The following is a 26,710-nucleotide window of genomic DNA, read 5'->3' on the forward strand; positions in this document are numbered from 1 at the left end:
CTTTCTTTGGTTTACTCGTTTTGGAGAAGCAGAGAAGAGAAAAAGCACAAAAATAAAAGAGCACGAAGAGGTGCAGGAAGCAGCAGAAGCTGCAAGGAGAAGAGGTTCAAAAAGTGAAGAGAAAATCACCAGAAAATGTTTGGGAAAGAAGGATCTAAACCAACTCATCCAGTCCAAAAAATAAAAATAAAAAAAAATAAAATAAAAGAACAGGAAGAGGTGCAGGAAGCAGCAGAAGCTGCAAGGAGAAGAGGTTCAAAAAGTGAAGAGAAAATCACCAGAAAATGTTTGGGAAAGAAGGATCTAAACCAACTCATCCAGTCCAAAAAATAAAAATAAAAAAAAATAAAATAAAAGAACAGGAAGAGGTGCAGGAAGCAGCAGAAGCTGCAAGGAGAAGAGGTTCAAAAAGTGAAGAGAAAATCACCAGAAAATGTTTGGGAAAGAAGGATCTAAACCAACTCATCCAGCCCAAAAGTTGCCTGTGGGACATTCCAGCACCACTCCATCCTTTTAACCCTTCATTTTTAACAAATGGAATTGTTCCCAACATCCACCCTGAACCTCTCCTGGTGCAGCTTGAGGCTGTTCCCTCCCATCCTGTCCCTGTTCCCTGGGAGAAATCCCCATCCCACCTGGCTGTCCCCTCCTGTCAGGGAATTCCAGAGAGGAAAATTCCCTCTGGAGCCTCCTTTTCTCCAGGCTGAGCCCCTTTCCCAGCTCCCTCAGCCATTCCTGGTGCTCCAAACCCTTCCCTGGACATGCTTCAGCCCCTTCCACGTCCTTAGAAAACACCCTCGGAGTCTTGTGGAAAGGTTGGGATGTTTGGAGGGTTGGGTGAGAAAAGCCAAGAAGGAACCCTGGGCCAGGAAAGCTCCTTGGGGATTAACCTGGGGAAGAGCAAAGATTTGGGAACAGCCAGGACCTCGAAGAGATTTAACAAATGATAAATGAGCCCCTTGAGCTGCAGCAGCAGCACGGGCCTCGGGGACATCCACAACTGAAGAACTGAGTCCAAAACCGACCCCCGCGGGTTTCTGAGGAGGAAACTGTGTCATGATCTCATGTACCACATCCTCACCTTACTTAAATTAACCTCCTTGAGCTTTAACAACTCTGCTTTATCACAGGGAGGTCTGCGAAACACAGCCAGCCAGAATTCATTCAGCTCCCACAATTCCCTGGGAATTAACCCAGAATGAGGGAATTTTCGGACAAAGCAGGTGGCATCTCACTCAGCTGATGTGTTTCAAAACTGCAGGTCTGATGGTGGCCCAGAGCAGGAATTTCTGAAAGCTCAAATGCCAATTATCTGACATTATGCTGCTCCCTTTTCATTACAACATTTTTATTACAACGTTTCAGTGCTTTCTTTATCACCAGCACCGGGATCACAACGCAGAATTTGGTTTCTTAGCAGCATCAGCTTCTCAAGGGTTGAGCTTTCCAATAAGGAAGGAAGTTACTAAAAATACACCCATTTATTGACTGAAACAACATTTTTCAATTTTGGTAAGGTAACAGCACCTATGACTGCTAAAAGATGAGGGAGAACAACTTTATTCACCATTAGATGCCACCGAGAGAGAGAACTCTGCTCCCTCCTGCTGTGTCACTTGCTTCAAAATCCACCAGGGGATCCCACCTGAGGTAAAAACCCTAAAAAACGCCCATCTTTCTTCTCCTTCTCAATGTTTTCACCACATTTTATCCCGAAGGAATGGCTCTGCAACCCAAAACCCCTCCCAAAAAAAGGCACAGCACGAGCTGAAGCAGCTCAGTTGAAAGATATTTCCGGCACGATAATTGCTGAGGTAAAAACCCCAAACCTCACCACTTTTCTTCTCTTTCTCAATGTTCTTACCACATTTTAACCCCAAGAAATGACTCTGCCACCCAAAAACCCTCAGAGAAAAAAGCAAAACACAGCAGAAGTGGCTCAGTTAAGAGACACTTCAGGCCTAATCCTTTCTGAGGTAAAAACCCTCAACCACACCACTTTCCTTCTCTTTCTCAATGTTCTTACCGCATTTTAACCCCAAGGAATGGCTCTGCCACCCAAAATCCCTCTGAAAAAAAACCCAAAACACAAGCAAAAGTAACTCAAAAGATACTTCAAACCCAACCCAGTCTGTGATGCCTCAGGCCTAATCCACTCTGAGGTAAAAACCCCCCAAAAACCCCACCAGTTTTCCTTATTTTTCTCAATGTTTTTTTACCTCATTTTATCCCTAAGGAACGGCTCTGCCACCCGAAATCCTTCTGAAAAAAACCCAAAACACAGCAGAATAACTCGCTCAAAAGATACTTCAGGCCCAACCCAATCTGAGCTACTTCAGGCCTAATCCTTCCTGAGGTAAAATCCTTTATCCACACCCGGTCCCTTCTCTTTCTTCGTGTTTTTTTACCATGTTTTAACCCATAAAACACACCCATCTTTTCTCTCTTTCTCAATATTTTTACCACAACCACAAGCAATGGTTCTATCTCTGAAAAAATGCACAGCAGGAGCAGAAGTGGCGGAGTTTAAAGATACTTCAGGCCTCATCATTTCTGAGGTAAAAAACCTAAACCACACCACTTTCCTTCTCTTTCTCAAGGTTTTTACCACATTTTAACCCATGAACCACAGCCATTTTCTTCCCTCTCAACGTTTTTTACCACAAATTAACCCCAAGGAATGGCTCTGCCACCCAAAACCCTCCCAAGAAGAAAAGGAACAGCAGGAGGTGAAGTGGCTCAGTTTTAAAGATATTTCTGGCCTCATCATTTCTGAGGTAAAAACCTTAAACCACACCACTTTCCTTCTCTTTCTCAGTATTTTTAGCACATTTTAACCCCAAGAAATGACTCTGCCACCCAAAAACCCTCAGAGAAAAAAGCAAAACACAGCAGAAGCGGCTCAGTTAAGAGACACTTCAGGCCTAATCCTTTCTGAGGTGAAAACCCTCAACCTCACCACTTTCCTTCTCTTTCTCAAGCTTTCTTACCACGTTTTAACCCCAAGGAATGGCTCTGCCACCCAAAATCCCTCTGAAAAAAACCCAAAACACAAGCAAAAGTAACTCAAAAGATACTTCAAACCCAACCCAGTCCGTGATGCCTCAGGCCTAATCCACTCTGAGGTAAAAACCCCCCAAAAACCCCACCAGTTTTCCTTATTTTTTCTCAATGTTTTTTTACCTCATTTTATCCCTAAGGAACGGCTCTGCCACCCGAAATCCCTTTGTAAAAAACCCCCCAAAACACAGCAGAAGTGGCTCAGTTAAGAGACACTTGAGGCCTAATCCAAGCAGGATTGTTTGCAGGGTCTAATTAACAGCCCGGCTGTGATGAGGAGCAGGAATGGGGGCTGCAGGAGAGGGAAGAGTGCTTTGGTTTATTTTTATTTCCCTCACAGCTTCCATCAAGGACCTTTGGGCAAGGTCTGGAGGGATCCTGCCATTCCTGACAAGCCGCCCTCGGCTCCTGCCATGCTGGGATGATAAATGCGTAATTATCCCAAAAGCCATAATCGCTGCCTGCTCTCAGACACATCCAAGCAGGTCCTGAAAGCTCTGTCTTAGCTCAGGAAGCAAAACATAACAAACAAACAAACAAAAAAGGACGTGGAACAGAAAAACCCCGACAAGACCTTCTCACACTGCTGGGTTTTTCGAGCCTGCGGTGTTTTCTGAGCTCACATCCATCAAGTTCACGGCAACAGCAATTTAGAGAACTTTTTTTTTTTTTTTCCCCTTTTTTTGAGCAACAAATTATTAGCCAGCTGTAACTGCAAACAACAGAATGAATTAACATATGCTGGAGTGAAATATTTCCAACAAGGAAAATGCGTGGCTGGAACAGGAACGGAGTTGCAACCTCTTTTTTTTTTTTTTTTTTTTTTTCTTTTACCCATCTCCATAAAAAATAAATGTTTAGAGGGAAAAAAAAAAAACCACCACCAACAAACAAGACTAATTGGAGTAAGGCAGCGCTTATCTCCTCGTCCCTTATGTGAGCTCTCTGCTTTTCCCAGTGAGCAGAGCCAAATCACAGTCTGGAAATTACAGCCTCACTTTTCTCCCAGCAAGGTCCCAGATTCCTCACATTGAAATTTAGGGAGACCCGCGTCTGGAACTGGACTCCCTGATGTTTTTAGTGGTTGTGGTGTCTTTGGGATCAGGTGTTTGGTCACTCTCAGCCCAGCCATGGCCTGCCCAAGAAAATGATTCCTCTGGATTTAATTCGCATTTCACCAGATCCCCCCAGTTCTTGTTGCGTCAGAGAAAAATCAACATTTATCCTTCTTTTCTCTTCCCTGTGCCACTCAGGACCTCATAAATCTCTATTACATCTCTCTCAGATAGCTTTTCCCTGCTCCCCCAGCATCATTTTCCTCCTCCCTGATTTCTGAAGTGAAGAAATGAGCAAGGTTCAAGCTGTGAACGAGGCGGATCCAGGACACCATTTCCCAGTTCTCTCAGTATTCCCACCACTGCAATTTCTCCCACTGAGCTGGTTTTTTAACTAATACCAAGCACCAGGGCTGCGTTTCTCACAGTTACCAACTAAAACTTTGAAATCTTATTCCTGAGTGGCATCAGCCAACCTGGAGACCTTCGTTCTGTAGGAAAAACAGGAAAAATTTCTTTTATAAACAAATGCTTTATCTCTAAACTGATTTTTCAGGTCAAAAGCACGTGCTCCAGTACAGGAACATCACTAATGACCTCTCCCTGTTGTGTTAATTGATCGTTTAAAGCCATCTCTTAAAATCTTTCTGCAATTTCTACATGCAAAACCTCCACTCTTATCCCCACAGTCCTGGCTTTTAGAAATCCAGGCAAAGTTACAGAGATTTGCCAAATGCTCCAGAGAAAGCTACAACCCGAATGTGTTGTTGAAAGCATTTCTTGTAGCCAGAGGGCAGGAATTCATCTGCCACACGATGGGAACAAGCTCTGTGGAAACAAGAAATCTGTACTCAATCTACGCGAAGAGGGAGGCGCTTTGGGGTTTCAGCAGCTAAAGGAAATAAAATCTTGTCCTGATAAATACAACAGACACATCAGTAAAAGGCATTTTGCAATATGTCTGGAAGAGGAAAATACACAAAGCCCTTGTAAAATGTCCCGGATTCAATTTATCAGGTGAGGGGGGCTCGCGCTTTGTTTCACCACGAGCCAGAGTTTAAATCTCAGATTAATGCGTGAACGTCAGCAAAAAAACCCAACAATTCATCTCAGAGATGGGAAATCCAGCACACCACTGATCACCCTGCAGCCAGGACAAAGAGATCGTGGATGAAATCAAGGGATGGTTTCAACCAGGCATCCCAAAGCTCCCGTCCTTGCTCCCAGGATGCTCCCACATTTTTCCCGTCTCCTTTAATTCCCATTAACAGCGATTGGCAATGACGCCCAAAGAGAAGTCACAAAAGCCATGCCCAAAGATGTGACAAAGCTACCAAAAAAAAAAAAAAAAAAAAAAAAAAAAAAAAGAAAAAGGAAGGAATGGTCCAGAGGACGGAAGTTTGTGAGCCCTGTGAAGGTCTGGGCCTGCTACAGGCCAGGGTGAGGTTGAGGTTTCCTGCGCCAACCTGCAGCTCCTCCCCGATCCAGAATCATTGAATTAGGAATTGGCTCAGCTTGGAAAAGCCCTCCAAGTTCCAACCAGCGCTCCCAAGCCCAGCACTCACCCCTGTCCCAAGCAGCTGCTGAACCGATCTCTGCGTAAAGGTAATGACCAGCCCAAACCCACGCTCAAGTGGGGAAAATCCCATTTCTGAGGGATAGTAACCCCAACCAGGATGATTCTTCCAAACCAGTTTCTGGCTCGTGGCGCAGAAGGAAAGCGCGGAACGAAGCGATGCTCAGCACAGAGAGAGAAAATTGGGGATGCTCGGAGCCCTGGTGTTTCAGAAATTGAGTTCAGAATTCAGAATTGTTCCTGCTTCTCAGGAACAAACTGGGGATTTGGCAGAAATCACAGAGCGGTTCAGGTTGGGAAGGGACCTTAAAGATCACCTTGCCCCCATCCGCTGCTGTGTCCAGGGACACCTTCCACTCTCCCAAGTTGCTCCAAACCCCGTCCAACCTGGCCTGGGACACTTTTAGGGACGGGACAGCCACGGCTTCTCTGGGAAAACCGTGCCAGGGCCTCCCCAGGGTCAGGGAAGAGCAATCCAAGGAGTGATTTCTGTGCAGGAATGCAGGACACACACTCAGGAGGGTCTCTCTGCCTTGAGCACCTCCTTTTCAGATGGGAAAGGGGTGAAAAGCAGGAGGTTTGGGCAGCATTTAGTAAATATTTCCTTTTAATCCCCTTTCACTCAGCTTTGCTCTTCTTCACCACAGCGACTCCTGAGCACTCTCGGCCAGGGAGACGAAACCTGCTGGAAAAATTTCCATGAGGAGATGCCCCAAGATTTGTCCTTGATTTTTTTCTCATCTTTGCCGTGCAATTACTTCAGGAAAAAAAAAAATAAAAAAAATCCCCATTCCGTTGCCAAATCGATACAATCAACCATTAGGTCATAACTATAAAGACAAGTTTCTCAGGGAATAGTCAATACTGAGTTACAGGCGTGGGCTAACAAAGGATGCAGGAAGGGGAAAAAAAAAAAAAAATCCTTACATCCAAAATTACGGAAGAAACGACACGACAGCCTCTTTTATTAAATCCGCCCTGAAATTGGAGTTTGGTTGTCTTTTTTTTTTTTTTTTCTCGCTGGGTGAGACTGACACGGACTCTCAAAACAACCCAGCTCCAATTTCAGGTCTGATATCGACTCACTGCAGGCTAAGGAAAGTTGCATATTCTTGGGAACAATCACTTCTCATCTGCTCCTGAGGAAAAACACCACAAACTCAACGCCCTAAAACTGCTGCTGCATAAAAGAAAAGTATCCAGGCAGGCCCTTTGCTTTTTAGTTTCTTTCTCCACCTCTTAAATGAGATTGAGCTCGTCCCCATCTGACTCCGTGGGAGAAAACATTTAGCTCGAGGAAGGGAAACAGCTTGATTGCTGCTTTGAGGAAACGAAGGAATTGTATCCATAAAATTATGAAAAGAGCTAATAAAGAGCAGCCATCAGGCAGAACTGCCTCTGGAGAGCCGTGGTTTAGCTCATCTTGATCCCCTGCCAAAGCGAGTCCCTCACCTACAAAGCTGCGACAGGATCGCGCTCAAAAAAGCGGAAAGTGCCGAAAAAAAATTCCTCGTTTTCCCCACAAAACCACTCCTGGGTTTGCTGCAGCAGCCTCAGGAACTCCCGGTGCCTCTGCCCCAGCTCCTTCTGCTCCCTTCCGGGAGCTCCAAGGTGCCCACGGCTCCTCCTCCATGGCACGGGGTTGGAAGGAGATGAGCTTTAACGCCCCGGCCGAGCCGATTTTATGATTTTACTCAACTTTTTAATGGTGGTTGAGTCATTGTTTGGAAAATGATTTTGGCTTTTAGCTGCTGCAGCCGCTCAAAACTGCATCGTCCTCGGGCACGGCCGTCCCTCAGAGCTCCAGGGACGATGCGCTGTCCCAAGGAGCAAATTCCTGGCACGGGCTGAGGTGAAATGTTTCCTCGTCGTGGTTAAAACCCCCTCAAATGGCACAACCTGGATTTTAGTGAGAAATACACAGGAGAGGGCACGGCCAAAGGTGAGCTGCGCCTTCCCAGAGTGGGGGAAAGCAGAGACTGTGGATGCTGGCCTCTCCTCCCACGGAACAAGCGGCAGGACGACAGGGAACGGCCTCAAGTTGTGCCAGGAACGGTTTACATGGGATATTAGGAATAATTTCATCCCCAAGAAGGGCTGGAACAACCCTCTGCGCAGGGCTGGAAGCGCTCAAAAACACGGATGTGGCACTTGGGGGTTTAGTGGTTTAGCGCTGCTGGACTTGATGACCTTAAAGGTCGTTACAAACTTAATTATTCCACGACTCTGCGATTTGGAAAGGAGAATGGAACCAGGCACTGGAAGGCACGGGAGCATCTTCCATCAAGCAAGGATTGGCACGAGCTCGAGGAGGCAGGAATGGGAGGTGGAGGTAGAAACTGCCCCTGTGTGGTTCTTGGGAATGGGATCCTCTCACCTCCCACGGCAGGCAGAGCAGGGGCTGGATCCCTGGCACGCAGGGACATCTCAGGAACGTCTGAGCTGAGCTCTCAACCCACACATCACCCCAGAGCTGCCACAAAAAAAAAAAAAAAAAAAAAAAAAAAAAGGGGAGGGGGGGGGAGGTTTTTTTCCTTAGCCGAGGAACAAATTCCTGCCGATTTCCAGAGCAGCACACCAAGCATCTCCGGAGACAAAGCAAAGGTGCACAGAGAGGAGTAAAGAACGAGGTCACTGCACAACCCAAGGCCCAGACAGAGGCTGAGCAAATCAAACCTGCACAAACACCCCCCCCCAAACCAAGCTCCACATTCTCAGCCTTCCAACTTCCCAAACTCCTGAGCAGCGGAAAGCGCGGGGCGCCTTGGCTGCCACGCGTATCTCAAACCCGCAGCAAAACCCCTGAGAAAGGATGAACATTAAACCCGCTTTTATTTATTTTTTTTCCCCCCTGTTCCACGCTGACTGCACCCACCATGTCACCAGAAAATGAGTTTTCTCTCAAATTAATTTAGCGCCGTTGAAAGGCGGGCGCAGCTCTGGGTTTGCAGCGTCAATGAGGCGAGCAGAGCGCAGCTGAGGGAACCATAAACCTCATCCCCCTATTTCACCAGCTCATTTCCATCCGGGCTGCAAAGCAATCTCTGCTGAGAGAGGGTGGAAAAAAAAAAACCAACCAAACAACAAAAAAAAAAAAAAAAAAAAAAAAAAAAAACCAGGGGAGTGCGGGTCCCCCCTCAGCGCTGCAGGGCATGGGATGATGGGCTTGGATCCTTCTGCAGCTCAGGGAAATTGGTAATAGCTGAGTTTGTGCCTGCTTGGGAAATCAGAGCACAGCAGAGAGTGCTCCTGGGAGCAGCAGGATGGTGTCAACCACGAGAGGATTAAACCAAGGCCACATTACTTCTGGATCACCGGCACGCAATCGGAATTAAAACCGTCATAATCACCAGGCCAGGTTCAAATTCACACAGGTGGCCAAACCCTTGGGAAAAAAAAAAATAATCAAAAAAAGAACAACAGCAACAACAACAACAACAACAACAACAAAAACCACTCCGTTTCCAGCCACCAAGCCCAGCTGGCCACTGGGAAACCAGGCCACCATGAAGGTTTTAGTGCAGGTCACCGCAGAACTTGTTGTGCTTCGCCAAATTTCGCGGGCGCAGCAGCGAGAACGAGCAGAGTATTCCCTCTGGCAGGTGCTCAGCAGTAATTTGTTGGAAACGTACAGGAAAAAGCAGGGAAATTCATTATTTACCTCTGACAATGTCATGACCGCTAAGGGTCGATGCTGTTTCCACCAGCACGGGAGAAAACGTGGATTTATAAATATTTCTGATTTTGGGGTGGCCGAGATTCCTGGAGGAAACACCTCGGAATCTTCGGAGGTTTAGGCATCCCCCTCGGAAAACCCCGTAATTACACAATGTCACGCGGCCAAAAAAAAAAAAAAAAAAAAAAGTGGGTTTGGCTTCCTCATGTGTCTCGTTCCAAATTGGAATATTTCACCTGCAGGAGGAATGGAAGCAGGGCAGATAACGGGATAAGAAATCCCATTCCATGGCTGAGGGAGGAAAGAGGATGGAGAGCTCCCCGCCACGAGATTAGGATCTGATGAAATGACTTTTTGCTCAGAGAGCTTCCAAGTAACATCAACTCCAGAAGTTAAAAGTTGGGAAATGCAGCAGGAGAAGAGCAGGCAACAAAGGCCAGACAGCTTTGGGGTAAAATTCCTTAAATTCTGCAAGATTTATGAAGGCATTTAGGGATAAACGCTCGGTGACAGAAGGGTTTTAATGGAAAATATGGAATGGTTCGGGTGGGAAGGGACCTTAAAGCTCACCCCACTCCAACCTCACCACCTTCCACAATCCCAGGCTGTTCCAACCCGGGACACTTCCAGGGATGAGGAACCACAACCTCTCTGGGAAATCCGTGCCAGTGCCTCACCACATCCAAAGCTGGAAACAAAAGAAAAATCTGCCTGCTTTTTTTTTTTTTTTTTTTTTTTTTTTTTTTTTTTTCCAGAATGATTAGGAGCTAGGCTCCAAATCTCTGGGAACAAAAGGAAATTTAGGCAGATTTTCTGCTCTAAACGATCTGGCACTAAAACAACAGCCACTTATCTCCTGCCTGGATGTCCGGAGGGATTTGACAGACGAGCTCTGACGGATCCAGCCACGGCAATTTCCAATGCTGCTGCCTCCTGCCATTCCCTTCCCCCTGCCAGGAACAGGAGGGGACACGGAGCCCGGTGAGTCCCCACATCCCAAAACTGGAATTGCAGCCGAACCCGGCAATTTGGAGCTTCGAGAGCCTCCCTGTCACTGCACCCACTCATTAGGGCAGGGGGGGTGGCAGCTGACTGTCAGATTTTTAATTTCCCATTTCCCCTCACCCCCGGGCAGAGAAGGAGCTTCTTAAATGGCTCTACTGGCCAGAATTCCATGAACTGGAACCGTGGCAGCCAAGGGTGAGGAGCTGAAGGGGTCACCTGGAGCAGAGGGTCAGGGTGGATAAAAGGAGAGCAGAAACCTCTTGGATGGCCCCAGCATGAATGAATCACTGCAGAGTGAGTCAAAGCCTGGCTTGGGCTTTTTTTTTAGGGTTTTTTTGGTTTTTTTTTGGTTTTTTTTCTTGCTGGAATCACAATTAGCACTCTGGGAAGCTCAATTAAGAGACATTAGTGGAAAGAGCTCCGGAATTGCAGGGCAGCTTCATCGCTGCCTGCAGGAGCCAGGAGGTGAAATGGGTTTGGCTCTGACCTCGGGCCGGGAGCATTTCTGGCTGTGGGGTCACTGGAACACAGGCACGGGCTCAACCTGCTCCTCTCTTACCCCACGGAACCTCAAAGTGTCCTAAAAGCCAAGCAAAAAGGAGGAATTTTGGTTAAAACGCAGCACCGGCAAGCCCAGAGTTCCCCTTCGGGAACCTCCCTCTCGGAAAAAAAAGTCCAGAAGTCTTATCTGGGGAGTTGAGGACAGAGCTTTATAAAGCTGCGTTTTTTTAAAAGCAGCTTTGTGCCTCGATATTGAAAAGCAAATCGAGGCGTGGCTGAGCTGTGACCCCTCACAATAACAGAATTCCAGACTGGTTTGGGTGGGAAGGGAGCTCAAAGCCCACCCAGTTCCAACCCAAACGCCTTCTCCCTGTCCCAGATTGCTCCAGCCCGGCTTTGGACACTGCCAGGGATCCAGGGGCAGCCGCAGCTTCTCTGGGAATTCTGTGCCAGGGCCTCACCACCCTCCCAGCCAGGAATTCCTTCCCAATATCCCGCATAACCCTGCCCTCTGCCTCAAGGATTTCTTGGAGCAACTGCAGCTCCCATCAGAAGGAATAAACCTGAGCTAAAAGTGGGATTGTGAGAACGGCTGGGGTTGGGAAGAGCAGGTGGCACAGGATCACGGCCAGGTGGGATTCGAGGATCTGCAGGCTCCACAACCTCTCCGTTCTCTTCATCCTCCCAAGGTTTTTTCTTTTTCCTTTTTTTTTTTCTCCTTTTGTACACAACGACCTTCCCACAAACCCCATCATCTGATAATGACACAAAGCACATTTGTCACGGCTCTGATCCGACCTCTCCAGGACAGATTTCCAGCTGGGACTGAAAAAGGAATCCAGACCCAAAACCAAGCACTGCAGGAACTGCCAGGGCTCTGGGTTTGTTTTTCTCTCTCGATGGATTAAGAAGTCCTAAACTCTGATTATTTCCAGCTCTTTCAGCAGAGCTTGGATTTGTCCCCTTCCCCCCCATCCCCCCCCCCTCAAAAAAAAAAAAAAAAAAAAAAAATCAATCCTGCTTTTTGGGATACCTGAAGGGAAGTTCCCTCCCTACCAGGATAATTGTGGATAACGCTGGAACACAAAAGGACTCCTGGCACAAGCAATTGATGGAAATCCAAGGAAAAGGTGGAGTCGGGAATCAAATGCAGCAATGGCTCCCCACAGTTCCTAGGGTTCAATATGGAAAATGAGCTTTTTAAGGGACTGATGGCCCAGTTTTGGATCTGTAATGGGAATAATTGTGCCTGGTCTGCACCTGGATGTGGTGCCATGATTATCAGGAGAGACCTGAACTGCAGAGCCCGGCTTATCTCCTTACTTTGTCACACAAAGCCTTATCAAACATCAGGCAGCCCACCACGCCCTTAAAACAATCAATAAATAAATTAAATCAATTATTTCCGAAGCCTTATCAAACAGCAGGCAGCCCACCACACCCTTAAAACAATCAATAAATTAAATTATCAATTCTTTCCAAAGCCTTATCAAACATCAGGCAGCCCACCACGCCCTTAAAACAATAAATAAATTAAATTATCAATTATTTCCGAAGCCTTATCAAACAGCAGGCAGCTCACCACACCCTCAAAACAACAACAAAAAATTCAATTATAAATTTTTTCCATGTCTCCTAAGACACTGAAATCAGAGAAATCATGAAAATCATGGAATGGTTTGGGTGGGAAGGGGACCTTCAGGATGATCCAATTCCAACCACCTACAGGCACCTTCCATTGGATCAGGCTGCTCCAGCCTGGCCTTGGGACAATTCCAGGGATCCAGGGGCAGCCACAGCTTCTCTGGGAATTCTGGTCAAGGGGCACAGCCAGGAATTCCTAATTCCCAATATTCCCTCTGGCAGTGGGAAGCCATTCCCTGCCACAAGTCCCTCCATCCCTTGTCCCCAGTCCCTCTCCAGCTCTCCTGGAGCCCCTTTGGGCTCTGGAATGTGCTGGGAGCTCTCCCTGGATCCTTCCCTTCTCCAGTGAACATTCCCAGCTCTCCTGGAGCCCCTTTGGGCTCTGGAATGTGCTGGAAGCTCTCCCTGGATCCTTCCCTTCTCCAGTGAACATTCCCAGCTCTCCTGGAGCTCCTTTGGGCTCTGGAATGTGCTGGGAGCTCTCCCTGGATCCTTCCCTTCTCCAGTGAACATTCCCAGCTCTCCTGGAGCCCCTTTGGGCTCTGGAATGTGCTGGAAGCTCTCCCTGGATCCTTCCCTTCTCCAGTGAACATTCCCAGCTCTCCTGGAGCCCCTTTGGGCTCTGGAATGTGCTGGGAGCTCTCCCTGGATCCTTCCCTTCTCCAGTGAACATTCCCAGCTCTCCTGGAGCCCCTTTGGGCTCTGGAATGTGCTGGGAGCTCTCCCTGGATCTTTCCCTTCTCCAGTGAACATTCCCAGCTCTCCTGGAGCCCCTTTGGGCTCTGGAATGTGCTGGGAGCTCTCCCTGGATCCTTCCCTTCTCCAGTGAACATTCCCAGCTCCCCCAGCCCAGCTCAGGAGGAGAAGCCAGTGCTGCTGCTGCAGTCCCAGGAGGTGCAGGGATGCAGATTCCCAATTTCCCAGCTTTTCCCCAAGCTCTCCTCGGGCCTGGTTCCCTCATTAGGAATCAGCTCCCGGCTGCGGTGACTCAATAAACCCTTCATGACTCACGGGTCAGGTGAGAGGAGCAGCAAAATTCTCATTTGCATTCTCATGTGCATTTTTTACACCTTCTGGGGGCTCTGATTGTCCTCGGCAGAGAGCAAAAGCAGCCTGCAATCAACTCAGAACTCTGGGGGATTGATGGGGGGAAAAAAAAAAAAAATAAAAAAAAAAAAGACGGAGAAAAAAAAAAATCTATATCCTTGCAGGGATTCTTTGGGTGATTGAAAAATTAATAATTCCAAACCTGCTCCTAAGGAAGGGCAGCTTGTCAGCAAGCTCACAGCCCGGCTCGGCAGACACCCAGAAATTTCCAAGTGGTGCTCTCAGTGAGAAAAATTCAAACTTCTCACACGCAAAAAACCCCAAAAGGTCCCCCCTGGCTCTGCAATTCTTTACCCACCCCTCTATTTCTCAAGCAAAGCCAAGCACCTCGAGCAAAGATTTCTGTCTGAAGGGTCTAAAAAAAGTGTTTATTACCCCAAAAAGGGAGGAGCTGCAGAAATAATATTAAAAAACCCAGCAGTGCTTTTCCCAGGGAATTCATTTCGTCGCTGAGAAAAGCCTCGAAGTTTCCCCCCCCCCCCATTTATCTTCACAAAAATCACATTTTTATCTACAAGGAAACTGGAAGCCAGCTTGGAATTCCAGCTGGAATCCAAGGAGGTCAGAGGGATAATTTCTGTAGCCGGGTTGGCAGTGTCCTGTCCCTGGTGAGGGGCAGGATCCTGGGAAGTGCAGGGAGTCACATCCTTTTTGTCACATGAACCAGGAGAGGGATGATGGAGATGAAGCATCACAAGAAGAAAACTGGGAATTACGTGGGGATGAGAGTGCCAGATTGATGATTCCTCAGCGGTGTCACCGTGACGGCAGAGCGAAGCAGAGCACGGGTTTGGGACAAAAAAAAAAAAAAAAAAATTAAAAAATAAATTACTGGGCAAAAAAAGAGGGGAAATTGGGGATTGGAGAGAGTGGAAGGTGTCCCTGCCTATGGAACCCACGCCAGGATTCTGTGATTCTCTCCTTTCCCACAAAATCCAAACTTAAAAAATAATGACTTAAGAGATGAAACCTCCAGAAGTTCATTCAGAGCGAGGGTGGTGGGGGGAGAGAGAGAGAGGCAGATCCCACAGCACTGAAAACACTCCCAAAACTCCTCACAGCCTCAGCTGGAAACGGTGGAGGAACACAAAAAGAAATAAATCCAACCCTGACTGCTCATTTCAAATGTCACTGACCATCCCAACCAGCGCCGCGGTGACGGTGCCACAGCCCAGCTCCAGAAACACAAAAATCCAAAAGCTCTGATTCATCCCCAACCCCATTTTCTCCACCTCTCCGACACGTAGCAAATGCAGCTCCAGTAACTCCCACAGAACTCCATTTACCAAGCACTTAGACAGAGTTTTATGTTAAAAGTCAGAAGGTAAACCTTCATTTATCTGCTGAAGAACCCACACGTGGGTTTGTTTCTTTTTTTTTTTTTTTTTATTTTTTTGTCACCCTGCTCCATCTGTGTTGCTCTGACTCCACGGAGCCACTTTAGGTTTAAAATTGCTGTGGCAAGAAATAGTTCCCTTGTTATCTGCAGAGCAAAGGCCAGGCTGCTTGAAAAAAAATTATTTCAGTCTCAATAAAATCAGCTAAGACACCTGCAGCAGAAAAAAAAAAAAAAAAAAAAAAAAAAAAGAAAATAAAAAATGAACTTCCCACACCTTGAATCACAGCAGTAATTTGAATGGACAACCTGCAGCCACCCCCCTCCTACCCTGAGGAGTTGTGTCCTTCACAAAGTCTTTGCTCAACTTGTTTGTTATTTTATCCTCCATAAAACCCACTTGGAAAGAGCAGCAGGGCACTTTTTGTTTGGTCTTTGAGCGATGAGAGGTGGGGGAGAGAAATAAAAAAAAAAAAAGGAAATTTAAACAGCAAAGGAAAGAAGCAGAAGTGTCTGCTGCCCTCCAGAGGAAAAACCTAATTAAGGCAGAGCTTTGAAATATAAAAGGTGCTTCTAAAAGAAATTTCTGTGGGACACCAGAGTTCCAAAAATAAATGAACTTCGAGATAACAGCTCCAAAAACACTACTGGTGGAGATCACAGCTCTGAAATCACTGCTGGGAGAGATCAGAACACTGAAATCACTGCTGGGAGAGATCAGAACACTGAAATCACTGCTGGGAGAGATCACAGCTCTAAAATCACTGATGAGGGAGATCACAGCTCTGAAATCATGGCTGGGAGAGATCAGAGCTCTAAAATCACAGCTGAGGGAGATCAGAACTCTAAAATCTCTCCTGATGGAGATCACAGCTCTAAAATCTCTCCTGGTGGAGATCACAGCTCTGAAATCAGTCCTGAGGGAGATCACAGCTCTGAAATCACTGCTGGGAGAGATCTCAGCTCTAAAATCACTGCTGGGAGAGATCAGAGCTCTGAAATCACTGCTGGGAGAGATCAGAGCTCTGAAATCACTGCTGGGAGAGATCACAGCTCTGAAATCACTGCTGGGAGAGATCACAGCTCTGAAATCACTGCTGAGAGAGATCAGAGCTCTGAAATCACTGCTGGGAGAGATCTCAGCTCTAAAATCACTGCTGGGAGAGATCACAGCTCTGAACTCACTGCTGGGAGAGATCACAGCTCTGAAATCACTGCTGGGAGAGATCACAGCTCTGAAATCACTGCTGGGAGAGATCAGAGCTCGGAAATAACTGCTGGGAGAGATCTAAGCTCTGAAATCACTGCTGGGAGAGATCACAGCTCTGAAATCACTGCTGGGAGAGATCTCAGCTCTAAAATCACTGCTGAGAGAGATCAGAGCTCTGAAATCACTGCTGGGAGAGATCAGAGCTCTGAAATCACTGCTGGGAGAGATCAGAGCTCTGAAATCACTGCTGGGAGAGATCACAGCTCTGAAATCACTGCTGGGAGAGATCTCAGCTCTAAAATCACTGCTGAGAGAGATCAGAGCTCTGAAATCACTGCTGTGAGAGATCAGAGCTCTGAAATCACTGCTGGGAGAGATCACAGCTCTAAAATCACTGCTCAGAGAGATCACAGCTCTGAAATCACTGCTGAGAGAGATCACAGCTCTGAAATCACTGCTGGGAGAGATCTCAGCTCTGAAATCACTGCTGGGAGAGATCACAGCTCTGAAATCACTGCTGGGAGAGATCAGAGCTCTGAAATCACTGCTGGGAGAGATCAGAGCTCTGAAATCACTGCTGGGAGAGATCACAGCTCTGAAATCACTGCTGGGAGAGATCAGAGCTCTGAAATCACTGCTGGGAGAGATCACAGCTCTAAAATCACTGCTCAGAGAGATCACAGCTCTGAAATCACTGCTGAGAGAGATCACAGCTCTGAAATCACTGCTGGGAGAGATCTCAGCTCTGAAATCACTGCTGGGAGAGATCACAGCTCTGAAATCACTGCTGGGAGAGATCAGAGCTCTGAAATCACTGCTGGGAGAGATCAGAGCTCTGAAATCACTGCTGGGAGAGATCACAGCTCTGAAATCACTGCTGGGAGAGATCTCAGCTCTGAAATCACTGCTGGGAGAGATCTCAGCTCTAAAATCACTGCTGGGAGAGATCAGAGCTCTAAAATCACTGCTGGGAGAGATCAGAGCTCTAAAATCACTGCTGGGAGAGATCACAGCTCTGAAATCACTGCTGGGAGAGATCAGAGCTCTGAAATCACTGCTGGGAGAGATCTCAGCTCTGAAATCACTGCTGGGAGAGATCTCAGCTCTAAAATCACTGCTGGGAGAGATCTCAGCTCTAAAATCACTGCTGGGAGAGATCACAGCTCTGAAATCACTGCTGTGAGAGATCACAGCTCTGAAATCACTGCTGGGAGAGATCACAGCTCTGAAATCACTGCTGGGAGAGATCACAGCTCTAAAATCACTGCTGGGAGAGATCACAGCTCTGAAATCACTGCTGGGAGAGATCACAGCTCTGAAATCACTGCTGGGAGAGATCACAGCTCTGAAATCACTGCTGGGAGAGATCACAGCTCTGAAATCACTGCTGGGAGAGATCTCAGCTCTAAAATCACTGCTGAGAGAGATCAGAGCTCTGAAATCACTGCTGGGAGAGATCAGAGCTCTGAAATCACTGCTGGGAGAGATCACAGCTCTGAAATCACTGCTGGGAGAGATCTCAGCTCTAAAATCACTGCTGAGAGAGATCAGAGCTCTGAAATCACTGCTGGGAGAGATCAGAGCTCTGAAATCACTGCTGGGAGAGATCTCAGCTCTGAAATCACTGCTGGGAGAGATCTCAGCTCTAAAATCACTGCTGGGAGAGATCAGAGCTCTAAAATCACTGCTGGGAGAGATCACAGCTCTGAAATCACTGCTGGGAGAGATCAGAGCTCTGAAATCACTGCTGGGAGAGATCTCAGCTCTAAAATCACTGCTGGGAGAGATCTCAGCTCTAAAATCACTGCTGGGAGAGATCACAGCTCTGAAATCACTGCTGGGAGAGATCACAGCTCTAAAATCACTGCTGGGAGAGATCACAGCTCTGAAATCACTGCTGGGAGAGATCACAGCTCTGAAATCACTGCTGGGAGAGATCACAGCTCTGAAATCACTGCTGGGAGAGATCACAGCTCTGAAATCACTGCTGGGAGAGATCTCAGCTCTGAAATCACTGCTGGGAGAGATCTCAGCTCTAAAATCACTGCTCAGAGAGATCACAGCTCTGAAATCACTGCTGGGAGAGATCACAGCTCTGAAATCACTGCTGGGAGAGATCAGAGCTCTGAAATCACTGCTGGGAGAGATCTCAGCTCTGAAATCACTGCTGGGAGAGATCAGAACACTGAAATCACTGCTGAAGGAGATCACAGCTCTAAAATCTCTCCTGATGGAGATCACAGCTCTGAAATCACTGCTGGGAGAGATCTCAGCTCTGAAATCACTGCTGGGAGAGATCAGAGCTCTAAAATCACTGCTGGGAGAGATCTCAGCTCTAAAATCACTGCTGGGAGAGATCACAGCTCTAAAATCCGTTCCCTTGGAGGTGAAATCACCACAAACGAAACCCACCACAACAAGACAGGAATCCCAACCCACCCAAGGCACGCGCGTTCGTTAAACATCCCGAAAACATAAAAATCTCCTTTTTTTTTTTTTTTTTTTTCCTTTTTCCTGTCCAAAAAAATCACCTCGAATTCAGCATTTCCTGCCCCCCCGAATCGATCGGGCTGTGCTTTGTGATCTGCTCAGAGGTGACTGTGACACCCGAGCGTTGAAGGTTTGGGGACGGGGAGCGCTGACGTTTTTGGGGCTGAGTCATTCCTGACGTGCCCAGGCAGGAGCTGCTCCCCCTGTCCAGCTGCAGGGAGTAAATAAAGAATAAAATCCAAAATCCCGTGGCCTGGGGCGTTCGTCACAATTCCAAATGGAGGTGGTGAGGCGTGACAGGGTTGGCTGGAATGCCAAAAAAAAAAAAAAAACAACCCCAAAAAATGAAAAAAAAAAAAAAAAAAAAAGCACCAAAAACCCCCAGGAAATAAAAAAAAAAAACCAAACCCAAAATAAAAACGCAAATTAAACAAAACAAACAAAAAAACACCAAACAAACAACAAAAAAAACCCACAAACAAAAAACAAAAAAAACAAAACAAAAAAAACAAGAAAACCCAAAAAACCAAAATAAAAACAAAAAACCCACAAACAACAAAAAAAACCAAAAAAACCCACAAACAACAAAAAAAACCAAAAAACACAAAAAACAAAAAACTCCAAAAACCCCCTAGAAATAAAAATACAAAATACAAATCCAATTTAAACAAAACCAAACAAAAAACAACAAAAAAGAAAACCAAAAAGTACCCAACAAAAAACAAGAAAACCCAAAAAACAAAAGAAAGAAAACCAAAAAGTACCCAACAAACAAAAAAACACAAAAAACAAAAAAAACCCCAAGATATAGAAAAACTGAATAAAAACCCAAATTAAACAAAACCAATTAAAACAAAAAACAAAACCAAAAAAATCCAAAGAAACAAACAAAAAAAAAAAAAACAAAAAAACCCCAAAAAGTCACCAAACCACCAAAAAACCCAAGAAACAGAAAAACAAAATAAAAACCCAAATTAAACAAAAGCAAACAAAAAAATAAACAAACAAAAAAACAAACTAACAAAAATAAAAAACAAAAAAATAAAAATATCACCAAAAAACCCCAAGAAATAGAAAAACTAAATAAAAACCCAAATTAAACAAAACCAAACAAAAAAAAACAAAAAAAACCCCAAAAAACCAACAAAAATCACCAAGGAATACAAAACCAAAAAAAAACCTAAAAAAATAAACAGAACACCCCCCAAGCCCTCCGAAAACAAACCAGAAATGAGTAAAAAAAGAAAAAAGAAACAAAAAAAAAGAAACAAAAAAACAAAGAAAAAATAACCCCGAAAAATAAACCAAAAAAATCCGAAAAAATAAACAAAACAGCCCCCAAGCCCTCCGAAAACAAACCAGAAATTATTAAAAAAGGAAAAAAGTAAACAAAAAAAAACAAACAAAAAAAAGAAAAACAAAAAAAAGAACAAAACCAGAAAAATAAAAAACCCTACGAAATAAAAAAAAAGGGGTTTTTTAACATTTCAGTTCAGGTTCTCCTTGCTGCTCTTTGGTGCTACGAATACCCCATGGCCAAAAAAAAAAAAAATTTATAATAATAATAAAAAAATAGACTGATACGAACGCTCCATTCCGGGGGGAAAAAAAAATATTTATACCAATGCTCCATTCCAGAAAAAAAAGAAAAAATCTGTTTATACCAATGCTCCATTCCAAAATAAAAAATAAAATCTATTTATACCAACGTTCCATACCGAAAAATAAAAATCTATTTATACCAACGTTCCATACCGAAAAATAAAAATTAAAAATCTATTTATACCAATGCTCCATATCAAAAAATAAAAAAATAAAATCTATTTATACCAATGCTCCATACAAAAAAATAAAAAAAACCAAAATCTATTTATACCAATGCTCCATACCAAAAAATAAAAATTAAAAATCTATTTATACCAACGCTCCATGCCAAAAAATAAAAAAACAAAATCTATTTATACCAATGCTCCAAACCTAAAAATAATAATAAAAAAAACTATTTATACCAACGCTCCATACCAAAAAATAAAAAACCAAAATCTATTTATACCAATGCTCCATACCGAAAAATAATAATAAAAAATCTATACCAACACTCCATACCAAAAAATAAAAAATAAAAATCTATTTATACCAACGCTCCATACCAAAAAATAAAAAAATAAAATCTATTTATACCAATGCTCCATATCAAAAAATAAAAATCTATTTATACCAACGTTCCATACCAAAAAATAAAAAATAAAAGTCTATTTATACCAATGCTCCATACCAAAAAATAAAAAAAATAAAATCTATTTATACCAACGTTCCATACCAAAAAATAAAATAACAAAATCTATTTATACCAATGCTCCATACCAAAAAATAAAAAATAAAAATCTATTTATACCAACGCTCCATACCAAAAAATAAAAAAATAAAATCTATTTATACCAATGCTCCATATCAAAAAATAATAAAATAAAATCTATTTATACCAACGCTCCATACCAAAAAATAAAGTAACAAAATCTATTTATACCAATGCTCCATACCAAAAAATAAAAATCTATTTATACCAACGTTCCATACCAAAAAATAAAAAAATAAAATCTATACCAACGCTCCATACCAAAAAATAAAAAAATAAAATCTATTTATACCAATGCTCCATATCAAAAAATAATAAAATAAAATCTATTTATACCAACGCTCCAATCCAAAAAAAAAAAATAAAAAAAATGAAGAACAAGAAAAAGAAGGAAAGGAAGAAATGAAGCGGAAGGGCCGGGCGGGGCCGGGCGGGGCCGGAACGGGGCCAGGGTGGGGCTGGAACCGGGCTGGGGCGGGGCCGGGCGGGGCTGGGGCGGGGCCGGGCGGGGTCAAGCGGGGCCGGGGCGGGGCCGGGCGGGGCTGGGGCGGGGCCGGGCGGGGCCGGGCGGGGCCGGGGCGGGGCTCGCGCTCACCTGAGGGCCTCGGGCACGCTGCCGGAGGTGTGACCCGACAGGGCGTCGTGCAGGCTCCTGATGAAATAATCTCTGTAATCCTCAGGTAAAGCCATGAACGTTCCCCCCATCACAATGAATTCCACCTTGTCCACGCTGTGCCCCAGCTGCTTCAGCTGCCAAGAAAAAAACACAATTTTTTTTTTTTTTTTCGTTTTTTTTTTTTTTTTTGGCGCTAAAAAAAAATATATAGCACGGGAGAGATTATTCTTTGTGATATTTATAAATGGTTATGAAAAAAGATTTGAATTTTTTAATGAAGCTGAAATTAAGTTTATATATATATATATGAATATACATATATGAATATATATATATATATATAAATATATATATAGGTGTGTTGCAATTTATTTCTTATATATATATAAATATAGGTGTTACAGAATTTTTTATATATATATACATATATATATATGTATATATATATTTATAGGTGTTTCATGATTTTTTTTATATATATATATATATATTTTTTGTAATTTGTTCTTTTTATATATATATATATACAGGTTTTTTGTAATTTACTTTATATATATATACATAGGTAATTTGTAATTTATTTTTTATATATGTATATATATATTTAGTATTTTGTTATATATATATATAGATAGATTTTTCATAATTTGTTTTATATATATATATAGGTGTTTCATAATTTGTTTTTTATATATATATTTGTAATTTGTTTTTTATATATATATATATATATATACACATAGGTATTTCGTAATTTGTTTTTTATATATGTAAATATATATATAGATATTTAGTAATTTGTTTTATATATATATAGGTGTTTTGTAATTTGTTTTATATATATATATTTGTAATTTGTTTTATATATATATATACACATAGGTATTTCGTAATTTGTTTTTTATATATGTATATTGGTATATATATTTAGTAATTTGTTATATATATATAGGTATTTCATAATTTGTTTTATATATATATAGAGGTGTTTCGGAATTTATTTTATACATATATATAGGTGTTTTGTAATTTGTTTTATATATATATGCTATAGGTGCTTCATAATTTGTTTTTTATATATATATATCGGTTTTTCATAATTTTTATATATATACATATATATATAAATAGGTGTTTCATAATTTGTTTATATATATATATATAGGTGTTTCGTAATCTGTTTTTTATATATATATACATACATATATATATAGGTGTTTCATAATTTATTTACATATATAGGTGTTTTGTAATCTGTTTTTTTATATATATATATATAAATAGGTGTTTTGCAATTATTTTATATGTTTATATAGGTGTTTCATAATTTGTTTCTAATATATATATTTGAAATTTGTTTTATATACATATATAAACATAGGTATTTTGTAATTTGTTTTTAATATATGTATATATATATATTTAGTAACTTTATATATACATATACATATACATATACATATACATATACATATACATATACATATACATATATATAGGTATTTCGTGATTTGTTTAATATATATATATATAAAGGTGTTTTGTAATTTGTTTTATATATATATATACATATATATATAGGTATGTCCTGCTTTACAATACAACGTACATATTCTATTACCATCTGAGAAGGGTGATCATCCTTATCTCTGTGGGAAATGTCTCCTGTTAATGGCCAATCACTGATAAGGGTGATCATCCTTATCTCTGTGGAAATGTCTCCTGTTAATGGCCAATCACTGATAAGGGTGATCATCCTTATCTCTGTGGGAAATGTCTCCTGTTAATGGCCAATCACTGATAAGGGTGATCATCCTTATCTCTGGGGAAATGTCTCCTGTTAATGGGCCATCACTGAGAAGGGTGATCATCCTTATCTCTGTGGGAAATGTCTCCTGTTAATGGCCAATCACTGATAAGGGTGATCATCCTTATCTCTGGGGAAATGTCTCCTGTTAATGGCCAATCACTGATAAGGGTGATCATCCTTATCTCTGTGGGAAATGTCTCCTGTTAATGGCCAATCACTGATAAGGGTGATCATCCTTATCTCTGTGGGAAATGTCTCCTGTTGATGGGCCATCACTGAGAATGGTGACCATCCTTATCTCTGTGGGAAACGTCTCCTGTTAATGGGCCATCACTGATAAGGGTGACCATCCTTATCTCTGGGGAAATGTCTCCTGTTAATGGGCCATCACTGAGAAGGGTGATCATCCTTATCTCTGTGGGAAGTATCTTCTGTTAATGGGCCATTGAGTCCTACTGTATAACTGATAAGATTCCATCATCCCATTGGGAGATGCTCCAGCCAGGAGGACGAGCCAAGCCTTTCCTACCTAGATAAAAACTGAGGTTTAGAACGCCAAAGGCAGCCTTTCTCCACTGGATTCCAGAGGAAGAACCAGGTTTTTATCCACATCATCGCTGGACCCTTTGGAGGAAAACTGCACCAGCACCCTGACTGACAGGGTATCAGGTTGTATCCTGACTCTGTCAGTGGTTTTATTTTTATTATTGCATGTATTTTGTTTTTTCTCTTTTTTTCCTCTTCCCTATTAAAAATTGTATTACTGACTTGAAGTCTCACTGGTTTTGCTTTTTCAAACCAGTACAAGGTATTTCGTAATTTGTTTTTTATATATATATATCTATGTGCTATAGGTGCTTCATAATTTGTTTTATATATACATATATATATCTACTATAGGTGTTTCATAATTTGTTTTAAATATATATATATAGGTGTTTTGTAATCTGTATTTTATATATATATAAATATATATAGGTGGTTCACAATTTGTTTTATATATACATATAGGTGTTTCATAATTTGTTTTTTATATATATATATATATATATATATATATATTTAGGTGTTTCATAATTTCATTTATATATATATATGTTTCATAATTTATTTTAGATATATATATAGGTGTTTCGTAATTAGTTTTATATATATGTGTGTGTGTGTTTCATAATTTGTTTATATATATATATATATATATATATACACACACACACATATATGTATAGGTTTTTCATAATTTGTTCATCTTGTTAAAAACAAACAAAAGAAAAAAAAAACATCAAAAAATTTGGGTTTTATTCGTGGAAGGACTCAGGGTGGGTGCAGAGGGTTTTCCTTAAAAAAAAAAAATCAGATTTATTTGAGTTGCCAATACCAGTTTGAAACAACCAAAAAAAAATAAAAATAAAAATTCCTTGAGTTTCCTTCAATCCACGTAGAACAAAACCTTCCTCAAAACTCACCGTGTGAGAGGTGGAGGATTAAAAATATAAAAAAAATTTCATTTTTGCAGTCCAAGAAATTGAATTTTTTCTTTTTTTTTTTTTGTTTGTTTGTTTGGTTTTTTTTTTTTTTTTTGCATCCCATTTGCAAGGAGAAATGGAAAATGTACCTGCTCCACTCTGTGCCTGGTCTGGAGGTAGGGATCGTACCGAGCCCGGATGGCTCTCATGGAGGTGGGCTGGAAAAAAAGGCCAAAAAATTCAGTTTAGAAACTTTTCTCCTCAAAGAATAGAGTTAAAAAAAAAAAAAAGACGACGACAAAAAAACAAACAAAACAAAAAAACAAAAAGAGAAAGCCAGCAAAACAAAACAAAAACAAACAAACAAAAAAACCCAAAAAAGCACAAAAAAAGAAAAAAACAAAAAAACCACAAAAAACCCAAACCAAAACAAACCAAAACAAAAAAAAGCACAAAAAAACAAAAAAAAACCAAACCAAAACATACCAAAACAAAAAAAAGAAAAAAAAACAAAATCCCAAAAAAGCAACAAAAAAACCAAAACAAAACCACAAAAAAACAAAACAAAAAAAGCACAAAAAACCCAAAAACCAAAAAAAAAACACAAAAAACCAAACAAACAAAAAAAAAACAACAAAAAACCCCCAAAAATATAAAAAAACAAACAAGAGACCAGACTAAAAAACAAACCCACAAAACAAACAAAAAACCCACAAAAAACAACGAAAAACAAAAACAACACAGAACAAAAAAAAAGCACAAAAGAAAACCCCACAAAAACCCGAAAAATGACAAAAAAAATTTTGATCGCTGACGTCATCGCAGATCAAATTTTGATTTTAAAGGAATTTTCACCCCATTAATGCTCTTGGATTTTAATTTCTTTTTTTTTATTTTGTTTTAGTTTATTTTTTTATTTTATTTATTTTTTAATTCCCTACCAAAATTTGGATTTTTTTTTTTTTTTTTGGTTCAGAACCAAGCAGAAATAAAGGAAATAATTTGGAAATATAAAATTATTTTGGGAGCTATCACTGCAAATAAAAGGGAATTGATGTAATTAATGTAATTAATTAATGTAATTGCAGAGGTATTAACAGGTAAAAAAATTGAGATTTTTTTTTTTTTAACCAAAATTCATATTTTTAACCCTTTAGGAACCTCTCCAGTGCTGGAAAACCTTTGTTAAGCAATTTTAATCATGGTTAATTTCCAAGAAAATTAAAAATTTAATCATGTTTAATTGCTGTAATTAAGAATTTCAGTGCTATTTACGACCCTCATGGATTTTTTTTTTTTTTGGGTTTTTGGGGTTGATTTTTGATTTCTCTGGCAGAAGGGAACCCCACAAAATGCCCCAAAAAAGGGATTTGTACCTCGAATCCTGTGTAGGATTGGGAGGAATATTCAAAATCCGAGTCGGGGCCCCCCGGGCAGTAGCTGCAGGGAAAATAAAACAGGAATAAAAGAATTAAACTTCAATTAATGGAATTTATTAATTGATTATTAGTATTATTAACTTTGTTATTATTACTATAGTTATTGTTATTACCATTGTTATTGTTATCATTATTATTATAAATAATATTGTTATTTTGTAATCATCACCATTATCATTACACACAATATATAAATATAAATAATATTATTGTTATTGTCATAAACATTATCAATAATACATCGTGATAAATAATAACATTATTATTATTATTATTAGCACCATCTATATCATTATAAATAATAATATTGTTATTATCATTATCAAGTCTACAGCATTATTAAAAAGAATATTATTGCTATTA

The 26,710-nt window shown here is 41.6% G+C and overlaps 1 protein-coding gene across 3 annotated transcripts in view; it reads right to left on the bottom strand.

The window, feature by feature from the left end:
- ELP3 (elongator acetyltransferase complex subunit 3) overlaps positions 1–26,710 on the bottom strand; it is a 112,472-nt gene that overhangs the window by 67,933 nt on the left and 17,829 nt on the right. For all 3 annotated transcript variants that reach the window (XM_062489593.1, XM_062489592.1, XM_062489591.1), the window contains exons 5-7: positions 26,285–26,348; positions 25,058–25,126; positions 21,612–21,766 (exon numbers count right to left, since the gene is read on the bottom strand). In XM_062489593.1, the coding sequence (XP_062345577.1) occupies positions 21,612–21,766; positions 25,058–25,126; positions 26,285–26,348 (288 nt within the window). The remainder of the gene's footprint in view (positions 1–21,611; positions 21,767–25,057; positions 25,127–26,284; positions 26,349–26,710) is intronic.

This window comes from Cinclus cinclus, chromosome 3 (assembly GCF_963662255.1).
Source record: "Cinclus cinclus chromosome 3, bCinCin1.1, whole genome shotgun sequence".
Classification (NCBI taxonomy): Eukaryota; Metazoa; Chordata; class Aves; order Passeriformes; family Cinclidae; genus Cinclus; species Cinclus cinclus.